Below are 17,907 nucleotides of genomic sequence, written 5' to 3' on the forward strand. Positions count from 1 at the left end.
GAAAATCTAGATAAACACACACAGTCCAGAGTAGTCTGTAATGTGGACTTCTGAAACTAGAGGGAGAAGAAAGTTCACCTTCTTCATGCTGTCCAGTGGTAAAGGAACAGACACCCCAGTCCTCTGCACACCTCCTAATAGTTCTGAATTTTGCTTTAACGAAGTGTGTAGAACTAAAATAATTAGTGGTGGTGATTGGCAAGTTGTGCGCATGAGCCAACCAGATCAGGTGTAGTCATTTTTTTGGCACCATTTTTCCCCTACGATGTTTGCTATACTTCTGCACTGAGCTAAGGGCATTCCACCATGCAAATAATGTGCCTGACAATGAGTTGCTTAGTTAATTTCAAATTATGTAAGTAATCTTTGAATAAGGTTCTCAAATATGCGAGGCCTTCTGTTTTCTCAGTACCACCCAATCTAACATTTGTTCACATCTCAATACTGAAAGTAATGTTTGCATTACAATATGATGATGATAATATATGATGATATAAACAGTCTTACCATTGATAGGAATGGGCTTGAGGACCGGACATAACATGAGGCCCTGATGTCTCACTCATGCCATATGCTTCATACAAAGTAATATTAAGACCCAGGAAGAATTCCAGTGTTTCCTTTGAGATAGGAGCCGCACCTGAGAAATGTTTCTGACAGCGAGAAAATCCCAGCATCTTACGCATTTTGGACAGGACCAATAAATCAGCCACAGCTGGGAGAAATAGCTTCAGTTCACCACTAAGAACACATGACAATCCCACTGATTAAAACGTTCAACAAACATTCACTAGTCAGAATTAATGTGCATGTTACTATTCATATGCAAAGTGTTTATACACTGAGTGTGGATCATTTGGAGCATCCGACTGTCATTTTATGAGGCAAAATAATCACAACCATAGTGACGAAGGCATGAAGTGCAGAACTGGGTATGGATCAAGGACATTAAAATGAACTTGACGTATGAAAAATGGTTTGAATTGTATTTTTTTTTTTAGTATATTGTACAAATACAAATGATTTAGGAGGAACACTTTTAGAAAAGTTAAGCAAATTAATTACAACTAATTTAAAATACAAGTTGAATACATCTAAGTCTGGTTTAATAGCTGGCATAAGAGCTCTCCATTAAAATTAGCTAATTTAATAAGACATTTTTGTTTGTTTTATAAATGAACTGAAATATAGTGAGGTTCGATGTCTTTGTTATGATTACATTGAGTTTCAGACATAAACCAGGATCTGATATTTAGGTGGTCACTGAGCCCTCAAAGTCTTTTTTGTGGCCCCCACTACCCTAACAACCTCCATAGACTATGCTATAATATTTAGTAGTAGAATTATCTGTACTGTAAGCACATAACATATATGTGGACTATAACATACATGTGACCCTTCATACTTATTCATCACCGCTCTAGATCTGTAGAAGTGGGATTAGTAAAAAAACTCACTTTTGTTGTTTTCCTGTTCACTTATTATGTAATTGAGAAAGCATGGGGCTATTGTTATATAGAATACACCAGGAGACAAGTCTTATATGTAATGTAAAATGTTCAGTTGTATTATATTTATTTCATACTTCCTTGATGGGCCCAGGTTCCTCTCCAAGCTCACAGACATTGCCCAGGACAGCATCTTTCTCTTGAGTACTCCAGCTTGTGCTGACACCTCTTTAATACTCTCCATAATCTTCTCCCACACTCTTGGCACCCCCATGTGCGATGTGGGCTGTGCCTCCCTCAGTGTGTCCACCAGCGTCCCCTGTTACATCATAGGACACATATTGGCAAAACAGAAAGAACGGGACCAGAAAACACTTTTTGACATATATGAGACCAATATACTTCCAAACAATTTTTATCATTAATGAGATTTAGTATGGAAATAATAAGTTGGTGGAAGCCAGGGGTCTCAAGAGGGCACCATATAGAAAAGAAATAAAGGTTTTGAGGGGTAAAACAGAAAAGGGAATGACACAATTAGTTTATTAAGGGAACAGACCGTGTGGAAGATTCACCCAGTTTAGCAAATTTTCAATAATTTGTCTAGATCTTTCCTATGTACATATCCGTTTTGATAATCCTAGTAACAATGCTGGTATAGGGATGGTTCTAAAGCAAAAAGCTTATATCAAAATCACCCGATACCTTATAAAGACAGGGAACCCATTCACTTATTTTAATTTCTCAAAGAAATCCTCATCCTGAGTCTATTTAAAAAAAAAAAAAAAAGAAAACTAATCACAACAGTAACTTTACAATATAGTCTTAGCCATAAGTCTAACATAGCCCAAGCACTTACCCGAATCTCAAACTTGGAACCTTAGATCTGTCATTAGCACAAGTATATAGTATAAAAATAAGTTCTAACAGTGAATATAGGTCATTTCAAAATTTGAAAGCTGGGGAAGAACCTGATCATACGTGGTAGGTATTTCCCATAGGTGGGTAGTTGCAAGGGAAAAGACTTGTAGATGGGAGTGAGAGATGGTTATCAGGAAGTAGTGCGATCTTAGAGGTAGCTCTAAGATGGAAGGGTGAATCTAAGAAGGCATTGGGCAGAGTATGTCAAGATGAATTTAGAGATGTATGAACAGGGTGTTGGGGGCAAATAACTTAGAACTCTGTAAAATACTAGTATGACCAATTGCAGAGAGGTGTGGGTGATGTGGAACAACAAGAGAGGAAAAATGGGTAAGAGAAATGCCAGACTGGAGGAGAGATACAGCGAATGGATAAGAGTTTTAGTTGTGTTTTAGGTAAGTCTTATTCTAGCAATATTATGAAGATGGAGGTGACAGGACTGAGAGAGGACTGAATGTAAGGAGTGAAGTGGGCCAATTCAAGGATAACACCAAGGGCTTGGGAGACTAAGGAAATTGTGGTGACAGCAGAGAGACAGAATACACAAAATAGTACAGAAGGGGAGAGCTCAGGGGAGGAAATATAGATTTTGGTGTTGTCAGTGTAGGGGTGGTACTAGATGCCTAATTAGCTAATTAGTTCACCAAGAGAACAGGTATAAAGTAAGAACAGCAGAGGGTTAAAAACAGAGCCTTGTGGGATCCCAACAGATAGCGGGAGAGGAGGTAGAGTTAGAGACAGTAAAGGAGTGTTTAGATAGGTAGGAAGTCAACCAGGAGACTGTATCACAAAGGCCAGTGGGTTAAGGGTGTGAAAGTTGGCTCATTGACAAGTCTGCCATATATGGAATCTGAATCCAAATCTTGACAAGGAGGGTAAAACCATATGGACAGCAGACTTGTCATCATTACACTGTATGTCCATTTCACCCCATAGTGGTTGCAGAATCAGTACAATAGTGCAATGCTTGATGAGCTAGAAAGTTTGCATTTTAAAATATGTTTTATTATTTCTACTGCACAAGACAAATATGTTACATATAGATGAGCTGAACATTTGATATTGCACTGAGGAAATCATTTATGTCTCATGTTATAATCAGTAATTTGAGTTACAATGTTATTTCTCTTTATTCATATACCTTAAGGCAGCCTGTCTTGTACTTGCAAAAATCAAACAGATTGAATGGTTATATGGTAATTACAGCATGTTGTAGATCTTTATACATTTACTAGATCTTTTAAAAGTTTTGTTAAAGTTCAGGAATATTACACTTTGCACCCAATATAATGTTAATTGAATCCCAGTAAAAAATGTGTTTGCCATAAGAATTGTTTAAGCATTGAACATATTGCAAGCACAAATGTGTCCTATTTATTCTATCCTTGCTGGATAAAAAGTTTTGTGGAACTTTATATTTTCTTAAATACCTTAAGCGCATCTGGATTTGCAAAGTAGACATGTTCTCCCCACTTGATGCCAGTCCACAGGTCATATATCTGGGCAGCGATGTGGCTAAGTGGCAGGTAACTGACGATAGATTCCTGTTGGATTTCCGCAGGCTGCATATCCCCAGCGCGACTGGCGTGAGCTGCTGTCCAGGTGATCTGTGTGTGAGAGTAAGCGAACTAACCAAAATGGCATTCTAGTATCCAAGCCTATACAAGTGAGAATCTATGAGTACTAACCATTGTGTCAGATAACCGCTAATAAGTGGCAAAATATACTGCGCTTATGTCAGACCCAAAAGCTAATACTCTGAGCAACACATTACAAACTAGTTTAAAGGAAGCACTCATCAGTCAGAAGTTAAATAAGTAAAAAGAGGACACTTACTAATATTTTGAAGGACAACAAACAACCAAACACAAAAGCAGGATTCATCATATATTAGCCAAAACTGACTATGTAGCCCAAATTTCCTTTGTTTAACAGAAAAGTTTAACTAGCAAAAAACATACTAATACAAAAAAAGTTATATAGTTACTTCTTCACATTTGTTGTGACATCACTAGCCATTCCCTGTGTGTAATCCACATCTATACAAAGCATTTCAGCTAACTAGGAGGCTGCAAGCTTGTCACTCAGAGTCAGGCTTTTGCACTGCAGCTGAGTGATGTAAGTTAGAGCAGATTGATGTGCCAGCATGTCTAATATAAACTCTTCTGATATGCTAGATGTGCTATTGAGTTTAGTAATTGAGAGACTTATACATGTATATATTAGTGTCTAGTACTGACTTTACTCATACTTGCCAACTTTTCCTTGTTGGTTTCAGGGAGATCCTGGGGGAGGTGGGTGTGTATCGGCGGGGCTTGATGAATAGCATAATTTTGGTCCCATCCCCTAAGTGATTGTCACAATTTCGGCCAATTACAGCAGGGGGCTAAGATGACGCAATATTTGTGTCATTAAGCCCCGTCCCCCACCACTTATCTATTGCAGGGTTGAGAACCGGGAGATTGCCCTGCTCTCCCGGGAAGTCTCCCAGAAATGCGGGAGTCTCCCAGAGAGTAGGCAACTATACGTTAAAGAAAAGCAGCTAATGAATCTCTAGAGACGGAAGTGTCTTTTACATTTCTGTATCCATTACTGAAGTCATGTTGTCTTACCTGTCAGTATTTGATTAAATCTTGGTCTCCATGAAAATGGCCACCTCCATAGGCATCAATACATGGACATAGGACACAATTTCTGAACTGTGTCATCATGCCACAGATGGTGAAGCCAACCACGTCTTGTGCTGGCTCAGCATCAGGGAGAATGCCAGACTCTTCAGGGAGTGAGGGAGATCACCACTATTTCAAAGAGTCTCCCTGATATTCAGGGAGAGTTGGCAATTATGACTTTGATTACATTTTAGCAAATGTACCAAGTTATTTCTACTAACCAGTACACTCGTGTGTATCAACGAAAGGTTACACTTATTCCTATGTGATATATGTGTTGCATAATAAGATTTTATATTGCTGTAAGCTTGATGATTGTACTGGAAAGACAGACGTTGTGCACTATATCAACAATACTTTGCTCAGTAACACAATGAGGAGTATTTTGAGCACATATTCACCATTTGGGCACAGGATTTTACATACTTCTATGATGGAATTTGGCCTTAAGTGTCTGCATGGAATTTCCTCTATCACTATTTAGTCCTCCCAGAAGTCTCTTATCATTTGTGTTTCGCCTGGACATCTCCATAATATACCTCAACCGACTATAAATCCAGGATAATGTAGAATTTACAACTGGTGTGATTTGCTACTTTGAGTAATGGCAAAGCAAAACTGAATTAGAAGGTTGCATCCCTGGACCTTAACACTTTGGCGAATTGGCCTGTTTGGTTGTAAAATCGATTCACACAAATTTAGTCCACAACTTTGCTCATCTCCACTCGCCTAAGATGATTATTATATATTGATTTAAATTTTACATACATTATCATGGCTGAGCATTACTCCTTTTGGATTCCCAGTGGTTCCAGAGGTGTAGATAAGTACGCAACATTGATTGGGCTTCTGGGAATTTATGATGTCATCTAGGTGGTCATCACTGATATCTTTCCCCAGTTCCATGAACTCCTCCCACTGAAAAGTGACAAAAAGCCGAAACATTCAGTTACATTTAAGATTCAGGGGTATATTTATCAAGCTGCGGGTTTGAAAAAGTAGAGATGTTGCCTATAGCAACCAATCAGACTCTAGTTATCATTTTTTTAGGACAATCTACAAAATGACAGCTAGAATCTGATTGGATGCTATAGGCAACATCTCCACTTTTTCAAACCACCAGTTTAATAAATACACCCCCCAGAGCCCATACACTCTCTTGTACTTGTCGTAATGTTACAGTTTCTCATCTTCCATTCTTTGCATTGTTGAATCAATGGTTTTTCCTATAACATTTTCATGTGAAAAGAAAACAGTTCGTTTATAAAGAGAAAGACTCTGGGTTAAAGGTGTCAGTAAAGATTGACTGTATTTTAATGGCAAGTTTTGTTTACTGAAATTACAGCAGACTCAATCGCTATATATATATGAGCTTGAAATGCTTACTATAAGATACATTACATCCATTACATACCGTGTATAATCCTGAGCGCTTGACCTGTAAACTGCCTTTATACTGCACAACAGCATTGAGATTAGGTAACGTCTCCCATATCTGTCAAAAAATAAGTCAATGTTACTACAATGAGCACACATTAATATGTTTTACTAACAGGCAACCATGATATTCAATTATTATCTTGAAGTCCACAATAGTCTAGTGGTCCTTGTAGATTATCCCCTATGCTTCTAATCCCTTAATGGCCAAATACTGTCTGTAAAGAATAAATTCAGTGTTATGTGTAATACTTCATTTGAGAGATAAAATAATTACAAAACTACATAAACATGGAAATGTACAGCACCGGTGATGGGGTTAACACATGTAAATAGCTGATTTTTCAATGCAAATATAGTGTTACATATGAGCATATTTGTAATTGATAGGATAATAAATTTATTTGGGTTATTTTGTAAACAGATGGCATATCCCTTATGATTCTGGGTATGTACAACTTACAATTCTTTCTTCATACTAGTGACAGATTGAGTTGGCAGTTAGGAGAGAGAGGGAAAAGACAGCTGCAAATGTCTACTGGTCCTCAATAAACACCCTCTTATTTTTAAAGAACTAACGTACTCAGTAAGTGTATTGTCTTACTGCTTCAAACTGTCACTGTATCATGCTGTTACAGTACCCATCACCTAGGCACAATGGAGAGAGCAATTTTGAGTGCTGGATCATAAGAATGCATTCATGAGAATATCAAATTATCAATGACATCACTAAGGCATGGGGAACTTTATCAATGATATCACTGGTTGCTGGTGTAGGCTGAAGTCTCATGAGTATTGGACCAATTCAAAAACTGGCTGCCTCCACTGTGTGTAGATAGTGTATATATATGAAATAATCCAGTTTTGCATGCTTGATGGAAGAAGTTGGGACCTTACGAACTGTAACAAAGAAAAATAAAAATTAATAAAGTCTATTTACCAGCAAGATTTTCTCCAACTGTTTGTGATTTTCAACCACAATAATGTTTGTTCTGCAGTCGTTGGCGACATAATAGCATGCTTCGGGTGAATTGGTTGTATAAATCCCAGTCGTAATCCCCCTAAAGTTTTATGTGAATATAAAAAATGTGTTAGGTAGTCACTACACAGCATAACTTCTTCTATAGGTTTATGAGGACGTTTTCAGCAATAGATACTCACGTCTGCAATAAAATGTAATAAAAACTTTGTGTACATTATTAAGGCAGTACAGAAATGGAAATTGCTCAATCATTTTATACTAATGATGTGCTCAGAGCCCCGTGTTTTTGTTTTGGTTCTGGTTTTGCCGGAATATCCTTTTGCGTTTTGGTTTTGGATCTGGACTTTATTAAAATTTGTGAAAAATATATAAAATCATGTGATTTTTAGTTGTTTTCATTCCTACAATTAATATTTATAGAATTTTAATTCATTTACAGTCTTTTATAGTATATTTTCTAATGATCTCTTCACAAGTGTGAAACTTTTCACCAAATTTTGGCCAAAGGCTGCAGCGAGCTGGCTGGCTAAAGTTAATGATAGAGCATCAGCACAAATACATGGCAGTTTTATATAATATATAATCCCTATGAAACATAGTAGCACAGCAGTGTGCAGAAAGAATGTACATGCGGTCGTTGAATGTCGAAAATGACATTCCTGAGTTTTTCCAACAGATTGACACCGGTAGGTTTCTTTGCCTTTGATTGCCCTGGCATTGAGTGCTTGTGCTACTATGTTGACAGAATGAGGAGGAGAAGGAGGAGGATGAACAACTCAGTTCTGTGTACAAACATGCTACAATCCCTTTGAAACATAGTGGCAGAGCACTGACTGATAGGATGGTCATTTTAGATAAATGAAGGTGGGATACACCTAGAAGAAAATTGTGAAAGACCACGCACACTATATATACATATATATATATATATATATATACACATACACACACAAGTTAACCCGTACATGATACTCATGCATTTTTTTGTCAAATAATGTCAGTATACCAAATTTCAGGTCATTCGGATGAGCCCTTTCTGAGAAAATAATTTTTTCCACAGACACACACACACACACACACACTAACACACGCCGCTACACATGCAGGGGCGGATCTAGAAAATGTTTGTTCCCCGGGGGGATGTTAGGGTGGGGCGATTTAGGCCCCACCCCCTTTCCGACTTCTGAGGCTGCCGGGGGCTGTACAGTATGTGCAGGTCCGCTCGGCAGTGACAGGCAGGGACAGTGTGCTGCCCGGCTGCTCTGATTCTGTTTAAAACACAATCAGAGCAGCCGGGCAGCACACTGTCACTGCCAAACGGACCTGCACATACTGTGCAGCCGTTGGCAGCAAACCCCTGCGATCGCACCCCCCTGGATCCGCCACTGTACACATGTGTGTTCATGAGGTAAAATTACCTCTCGAAAATGAGTTTGACCCCTCAACTCGTCAATAATGTCAGTATACCAAATTTCAGCCCTTTTTGAGGTTTTTCCCCCACACACACTAAGAATTTAGTAGGTCAGGTAACCCGTGCATGATACTCATGCATTCTAGTCAAATCAAGCTACTTAAGGTGTTAAAAACTCCCCACGGTCACCCCCGAAATATAGGTCAGTGTATACCTCTGCCCAGCAGGTGGCGCTGCAGCTTGGTTTTTTTTTTCCACACAGACAGACAGACTAACACACGCCACTAGACATTTATATTATAGATTAATATATATATATATATATATATATATATATATATATATATATATAAGACATTATAATTTTTGGTCTGCAATACACTGGATTTCCGCATGAACACAAGCGGGCAAACACAAGTGGTAATTCAAAAGTTACATATAAACATTACATCATTCTAGGATGGGGCAAATGCATATTGTACAAAGATTAGCGAATGGAACCAGCCAAGAGACGATATGCAACCTGAGTGAGGCAAACAATAATATATAGATGTAATAGTTAAGGGGGGAGAGAGAAAGAAGGAGGAAGGGGGGAAGGGAGAGATGAGACCAAACCTGGAAACCCTGTACACTATATTTTGAACATTAGTCAACAAGCCTCATGGAAAGTGAAGAGGCAGTTAGAATGAGAGGGCATTAGACAGGCAGCTGGATCAGTAGACATTAAACAAATGATGATAGACCAAGGCCATAAAGTTAAATAGAGCAAGATGGAATTATCCATGGGCCCACACACTCTCCCATATGTAAAAAAAGGACATGCATAGTCACAGGACCTTACTGTATATCTATGATAAATATGAAAGATTTTTCAGAGGTGGAGAATATCTCCTTTTGTCCTGTAGTAGCTGCGAGAATTGGAATGCTCGCTATAATTTGTATCCCGCAGACACCCAGTCACTCCCCATGTCTTTTCCTTTTGTTTCTATTGAATATTTGCATTGCTGATTGTAATGAATAACCTTGCTTGCACGTTGTATTCTATGTTGTTTATTTTCCCTTTTGACCTCATGCTGTACATATGCTCTGATTTTGAAGGGATGGATGCTTCGTCTGCAGTGCTCTGTCTGTACAGTGTTTAAGTGTTTACACATGTTAAGTGCTCCTGCGTGGGTATAGTTTTGTTATTTGCTTGTCTTAATAATAAAAAGAAATTACAAGAAAACCAATAAATGATTTTTCTTTTTTTAAAAAAGGACCTGCACTTCAGAGACAGGGGCTGCCAGTTTTGTGGCTAAAGTGTTTGGGCTCCCACAAAAGAGAACCTTTTGGTTGTTGAAGTGGAGAATAGATATAGTAGACATTTAGACAAGTAGATAGTCGAAGGTGGGCTGCACCCAGAAGAAAAATTGTGAGAGAAAGACCACGTACATTATAATTTCAAGTTAGGCAACATGCTTCATGGAAAGTTAAGGGGCAGTAAGAATAAGAGTTCATTAGACGGACAGCGGCATCAGCACACATTTTGAAAAGTAGATGGATGAAGGTGAGGCAGTAAAAACAAGAGGTCCTTAGGCAAATATATGGATTTTTCCATGCATATTTATTGTTATTATATGTAAATTGGACCTTAAAGCATCTTTACTGCAGTCAGATTGTTGTCTATATCCTGGCCATCCTGGCTTCGGATGCACCGTCAATTTTATGTAGTACGGCTTTGTTATGTCTTCAAGTACAACAAAATATGCAAAAATGAACCGATATTTCACTAAAAAAATAATAGGACTATCACAATTTCTATTAGATCTACATTGCATGCATTTATTGGTATTGCTTCGCATTGGAGTCATGCATATGACAGGGACTTTGTATGCTGCATTGAAATCTCGGTGATGTCAGATGATGTCATATACACCAGGTGGATGGTAATATGGTAATAGGATTTGTTACAGCCCTTAACTCTGAGAGAAGGTGTAGCTTTAGAAAGTAAATAAGGAAGCAGGAAAATTATCAACAAAGTGTGAGGTAGGTTCATGAAGGTAAATGACAGCTATAAAAAGAAAATACAGGGAAAAGACGAATAAAGTGGGCTTCAAAGATGAAAATGTAGAGTGGGTGGAGGTGGCAGGACTTTGCAACATTGTATTTCAGTAGAAAAAAGTGACAAGCATCCTGGTAGGTAACTATTCCAATATGCTTTGCTGAAGGAGCTCCTCTGTAAGATCAACCCAGCAGTCAGTAGTAAATAATATTATACATAGTGGAGACAGAAGGATATATACTCCTTGTTGGGTAAGGAGTGTAGCTACCATAAGTAAGGACAGCAAGAGTCTTAGGCCAAGTACACACTGATGGTTTTATCCTGCACAAGGAATCATTGATCTGTATGAAAAATACACCCCCATGCACACAACATCTTCACATAATGCAAGATAAATATACACATGAAAGAAAATTACCTGCATCCACATTAGTACATCGTCATGTGAAGATGTTATGCACAGGATGTACTTTTTTATAAGGGTCAATGGTTATTAATGTCCTGGTGTTACCCCCTGTGTCTCTCCACAATCAACCAGCGAAAAAACCCGACCCGCAGCATAGACAGATTAAAAATACCTGTGTGCACTAGCCCTAATGGTGCATGTGACAGTATATGGAATCCATTCTACACAGAGTAATAAAAACGACTGGCTAAAAGTAAACAGAGATTACAACAATTGTAAAACTACTATAGAAATACATGTAAGGATCGAATTATGTTATTTTCTGGCCTATAGAGAGATAAAACAAGTTGTCCTCCTTTATCTTACCGCACTGCATTCTTGCACAAGTCACAGACACAAGATAACTAGATACACAGCATTCCACATGTTACAGTAATCATCATGTTATTCTGTGGAAACTAACAGTGGGAAAGGTGTCAAGAAAATACATTGATCTCTGTAATCACCTTTTTTTAAATATCTCTTTATTTTTCAGTTTTAACTTAACAATACATAACATATCAAGTTACCAGCACAGTGGTAGTTACATGACTATATGTCAAGAGTGATACATACACATACAACAGAATTGATTGAAATAGTTTCAATATTGAGTAATTAGGTAAACTATTAATTTCAGGCATTTAAATAGGAAATGGCTTAATGAAAACAAGAGTGTGTGTATAAGGGAAACAGAAGGGTAAGTGAGGGTGGATAAAAAACCTGGAGTTGGAGCCACTGATGGTCTAAATGGTGCCATAAGTAATGATAAAGCAATGTCCTACAGAGAAATAACATCTATATATTACTAGTGGGAGCACTTGTATAAAGTGTTAAAACAAAAGGTCTGACTGATATTGGGCTGAAGAAAGTTGGTGGGGGGAGCTTCTCTGCTTATCTATCCAGATCCTCTATTGGGAGGCCCAGGAAAAAGAATTGTGTATTCCTAGTGATGTTATACACTTGTTCCAGAAAAACATTGGGTTTTGGCCATGACCACCATATACGGAGAAAGGTGTCTTGTTATCATATTTTAATAACAGGGCTTGAGGGCTTTTTTTATGACAAGTGTTCATAATCTGTGAAAGAGCAACTAGAAAACATTTTATTGCATTTCGTCAGCATTTTTTAAAAATTCCGTAAACAAGTTACACAAGTTTTCAATTTCTGGTAGAGCATCTAACATTTTTCCAGTAACTACTGTAATGTGATCTACTTTACCATTTCCTTAAGACTTTAACTACACATTTATTTCCAACTACATGCTTTATTTTTGTTTTCTTATTTTCTATTTTAATCATAGTCTATAACTAATGCTGGCCACTCATGAGGACAAGTGACAGGAATTCAAATTAGGCCACAAATGAGTGAGTCGACCCTATGTGCATGGTTGTTGGCTGGCAAGAAACATTGTGCCTCTTGTGATGTGGTCATTCGGCCTACTAAATGAAAGACTGGATCTGACATGATTTGTCTTATTGTTAAAAAATAAAATGAACTCTTGGCATCAACTACTGTAGCACATAGAGAGTGAATGGAAATGCTGCCGCTCTTACAGTGTTTTCAGATATTTTAGAAGAAGCCAAGGTTTTCAGTTCCACATCGCATGCATCAGCCAGCTAGCTCATATGCGCATAAACCCTGGGACTTTTCAAAGGTTATCATGTTGCTGATTGTTGCATTGATGGATGTTAGTATAAAATACTCATTTATCACTTTTAAACATCCAGATTTGGATTGTTAGTTGCATTTTAAGTGAAGTTATCCTGTTTCCTAAGGGTTTTTTGCAGAAGTTGCACACGGCATTCCAAAAAGAAGACAAAAGGAGTAATCTGCTGTGAAAATTGTGTAGGCATCTCCCAGAAGAGTAGGCATCATCCCAGACTGTGGTGGGGGTGGGGCTTAAGTATGCAAATTAGCATAATCAAGCCCCCTCCCCGCTATGCAATGCAGCGATCTTTGGCATAGCAGGGGGTGGAGTGCCCGCTTTTACTCCTGTCACATGACCTTCCCTCCGGGATCTCCTAGAGGTTTTAAAAGTTGGAAAGTATGTGTATAAACTGTGGTCCCTCTGACTTGCATGCACAATTTTCCAGCAATTTGCTCTGACACACATTTTTCACACCACACAGAGACAACTGGAGATACACATATACAAACAAAATGGAAAACCACTCTTGCAGTAGAGAACGCTCTGAGACACAGTTGTTCATGTTTGTTTAGCTCTTTCAATAAGAATTTCACACCCCAGATCACTTTTGCTATTATTAGTACAAGTTTATAAAGAGCCAACATCTTCTGCAGAGTACAATATGAGCAGATGTGGTAAGTGCTCGGGGTCCAGAGCAGTAGGGGGCCATTGACTAGTACAGCCTCATCTGCCTTTTTAATTATGCACAACCATAGACTCAATGTGAATCAAAAGGTAAAGTACTCAAATTTCCTTTACTATAGATCTATTTTCATCCAAGAAAAGTCCTTATACAATGCCCGAATAATATAAATTTTATATATATATATATATATATATATATATATATATATATATATATATATATATACATATATATATATATATATATATACATATATATATATATATATATATACACACACACACACACATATATACAGTATATGCAATGTGCCCCTCATTACTCCGTAACCCCATCATTCTGTGCCCCATATCACTCTGTCCCCCCTGATCACCCTGTCCCCTTCATCTAACATATACAGTAAATATACAGTAAATAATTTGTTGAACACATATGGTCATTGGGACTCACTTTTTTGCTGCAGGGCGGCCAGTGATGTTTCCCACTGTCTGGTGATGCCTGGGAGGAGCTGCTGTGGCTGCGCATGCGCAGCAGCTTAATTTCAGCAATGTTAGAATATACAGCAGCCGTGACGCTGTCGGATAAGTGTCAGCGGTGCTGTACATCAGGACCATGTTTAGCATGTTAATACATGCTCTTGCCCGTCCTCGTTCCAGGCAACTGGAACTCCCCCGCGAGCGCGCCTGATGTGTATATACAGTTATAGCAAACATTGATATTGAAACCAGGGAAAAATGTCTTACATGTTTTACATCCATTCATATATTGTAACACAGGCACACTTCGGGTGATGCACACACGAGCACCTTCTTCCTTTTAAACTTTGCTTTTATTATTAGGATGGCAAAGTAATTTATAACATTAAATTACACACACTTTTCTTTTGACCCTAACACTAAAGTAACAGAGACCAAGTCCTAGACACCAGCCACTGGCTGGCATTGGTCACACACACATAAATGAAAGGTTTAATTAGTTTACACTCCTCCCACAGCCCTAACTTGATAGACAGATGAGATTCCCACCTTTCCTTTAGAAGCGAGTTATTTGCAGGTGCTATGTTTTATTGTGGACACACCCTGTGAGCCTGCAGCTTGCTGTGTAAAGAATGCCTTTTAACCACTTCAAAATATGTACGTTAAATCAGACTCTTTACTATTAATTTCTCACACATATGTCCTTCACCTGTATCTCTGTAACTTGGGTGAACCACTGTACAAATGTGTAACTCAATATGCAGCCCTTCTCTGTTAAATACCTAACTTGTTTCGAAGCCTGAGGCAAACACCTCCATTTGTCAAAATATATGTATGTATAAATATATATATCTGACCTTCACAATGCTACTGTTGTGCTTGATAGATTATATATATATATATATATATATATATATATATATATATATATATATATATATATATATATATATATATATACATATATATATATATATACATATACACACACACACAGATCAGCCAGACCATTAAAACTACCTGCCTAATATTGTGTAGGTCTCCATACTGCTGTCAAAACAGCTCTGACCTGTCGACACAGCCACAAGACCTCTGCAGGTGTCCTTTGGTATCTTGCACCAAGATATTAGCAGCAGATCGTTTAAGTCCTGTAAGTTGCGAGGTGGGGTCTCCATGGCTCGGATTTGTTTTCCAGCACATCCCACAGATGCTCGATCAGATTGAAATCTGGGGAATTTGGAGGCCAAGTCAACACCTTGAACTCTTTGTTATGTTCTTCAAACCATTCCTGAACAATATACTTGAATACCGTAGCCATGAAGGGGCCTGCAACAATGTTTACGTAGAAGGTACATGGCAAAGTTACATCCACATGAATGCCAGGACCCAAGATTTCCCAGCCTCACACTGCCTCCATCGGCTTGCCTTCTTCCTATAGTGCATCCTGGTGCCATCTCTTGCCCAGGTAAACAAAGACACACCCGGCCGCCCACATGATTTTAAAGAAAATGTGATTCATCAAACTAAGCCACTTTCTTCATTGCTCCATGAACCACTTCTGGTGCTCATGTGCCCATTGTAGATGCTTTCGGCGGTGAACGGGGGTCAGCATGGGCACTCTGAATGATCTGCGACTACACAGCAAGGTGAGATGCACTGTGTGTTCTGACACCTTTATATCCTAACAACAAGAGCCCTGCACAGAGCAAATCACTAACCCCCTAACAAATCCATATATTCAATATAGAACTTGAATCCGTTTCTTTATGAAGGGTCGAGTCCCGCTTGTTCCCAGACAAGTGAGATCAACTAATAATCTTAGAAGAGCGAGGAAAATGTGTGTTTTTGAGGCACTCAATGCTTTGAATTAAAACTTCATAATTCTTTTATTGGTATACATTAAAATTAACAAAAACTATTACTTTATTATACAATTCTTGATCATTAGCAAAATATTTAAAATTAGTAATTAGAAAATGACACCATAACAAAAATCCTGCTAGTTCACATCACTGCTGTGTATTTGTTTTTTTCACTGTAATAGTTGACTAACAAAGCTCCTATTTTTTCTCTCCCCACTAATGGTCTCTTTAGTACATCGGTATATTATTGTACTATAATGTACATCATTAAATCTTTTTCATAGACCTTTTAATATGACTTAATGGTACCATCTGAATTCTTGTATTGTTCCATATCAAAGAAAGGAACCCTAAATTACATATCAATTACATTGATATGGAATATGGGATTCTACTTACCATCAGGATTGCGGATTTCATCTGGTTAATAATTAAAATATGTATACCTACCTTTCAAAGGCTGTAGCTAGCACAACACATTTGGATTGAATGGGAAGTACTGATCCTGTGTTACACTGGTTTTCTTTCACTGTCCACTGAAGGTCTGATTCATCAGGGAAATGCAAATTGAACACAGTTCGGACAGAAATTGCACGCAAGTACGCCCGAATTCAAGTACAAGAGGATCTCAAGAAATGTTCCCATTTGAATATGGGTATGCTCTGTGTATACTTAACTTGTTGTATGCAGACAACACACTGCAGGATTAGCACAATGCATATGTGCAATTTAACGTCCCATCAGAAGCTTGAACTTGAATTGCAGAAATTCTGTTTGTCAGCAACTACAGAGCAATTTCATGCAAACCAGACTTATACCCGAAGATGAATCAGGCCCTTGGTGTTCTAAGCAGGAAAACATGCATCGTATTCACAACTAGTGAATGACTTGATTGTTGCGTTTCTACCTTTTTTTGTAAATTAAAGCGCAAGCTGGTGCTTTTTATTAAAGAATTTAGTTAATAGTTTCTAAAAAAATAAAAAATAAAAATAAACAATGAAGAATTTAGACTGAAGAATTAAGCTTTCTATGCATTTTTTAATCAGTAACAGCCTGTTTTAGAGACACATTTTGCACCCAGAATGTACACGGAAATATTCAGTTGCAAAAATTGATGTTTTAGCTGTGTGTTTTGAGTTGATACATGGATCCTAACATACATCCAACACATATCACAGCAGTATTTCTGCTTCAGCAGTATGTCAGGTGTACAAATGTGTGTACTTACAAAGATAGAGTGGAGATGTGGCCTGATGGTATTAGTTATCAGTACGCAAACAGCCAATCAGAAGCAACTATTTAGTGCTACTGTTGTCACCATCATCAGCATGTATCTACATCAGGCCTCAGGTATCCAAACAAAATATGCTCACAACATTTATGTGTACATGCCAGTACTATACACAACTTACACTTGCCCACCCTGTTCTGACTCTCCAGGTTTAAGCTGACGCAAATCTAAAATATGCTCAGTACTAAATATAGATACATTTTGGTACACATGCAGATAACAGAAATTTGTATTTTTATATTTTTATGCCCCACAAATGGGCAACTCTGCAGGGCCTATTTATTAATCTGTTTTCAAGCAAAATCAGACGCATTTTAAAGTAAAGTAATTTATTAATAGGGCATCACGGCAGATGTTGTTGCCTTTTTCTTAGAATTCCAAAGCAATTTTACACTATTTAACTTAGATTTTTGAAACTTGTGCACGATGGCTAACGCCAGTGAAGCCTATGGGGAGAGCATTGCAGTAGAGGGATCTTCGAATCCCTCACCCTATCTTACTGCTCTTCCCTTCGGTCACTATCCCAAAGGTGGTCACTTTGCCATAGTGACCATACAGGACATAGGAGATGGGTCTTCGCAGGAACAG

At 38.1% G+C, this 17,907-nt stretch overlaps 1 protein-coding gene across 3 annotated transcripts in view; it reads right to left on the minus strand.

The window, feature by feature from the left end:
* Positions 1-17,907, minus strand: part of ACSBG1 (acyl-CoA synthetase bubblegum family member 1) — a 70,967-nt gene that overhangs the window by 6,144 nt on the left and 46,916 nt on the right. For all 3 annotated transcript variants that reach the window (XM_075208399.1, XM_075208396.1, XM_075208397.1), the window contains 6 exons: positions 7,416-7,536; positions 6,453-6,533; positions 5,807-5,956; positions 3,800-3,976; positions 1,586-1,767; positions 508-741 (listed from right to left, as the gene is read on the minus strand). In XM_075208399.1, coding sequence (XP_075064500.1) covers positions 508-741; positions 1,586-1,767; positions 3,800-3,976; positions 5,807-5,956; positions 6,453-6,533; positions 7,416-7,536 — 945 coding nt within the window. The remainder of the gene's footprint in view (positions 1-507; positions 742-1,585; positions 1,768-3,799; positions 3,977-5,806; positions 5,957-6,452; positions 6,534-7,415; positions 7,537-17,907) is intronic.

The sequence above is a fragment of the Mixophyes fleayi genome, chromosome 4, assembly GCF_038048845.1.
Source record: "Mixophyes fleayi isolate aMixFle1 chromosome 4, aMixFle1.hap1, whole genome shotgun sequence".
NCBI classification, from domain to species: Eukaryota; Metazoa; Chordata; class Amphibia; order Anura; family Limnodynastidae; genus Mixophyes; species Mixophyes fleayi.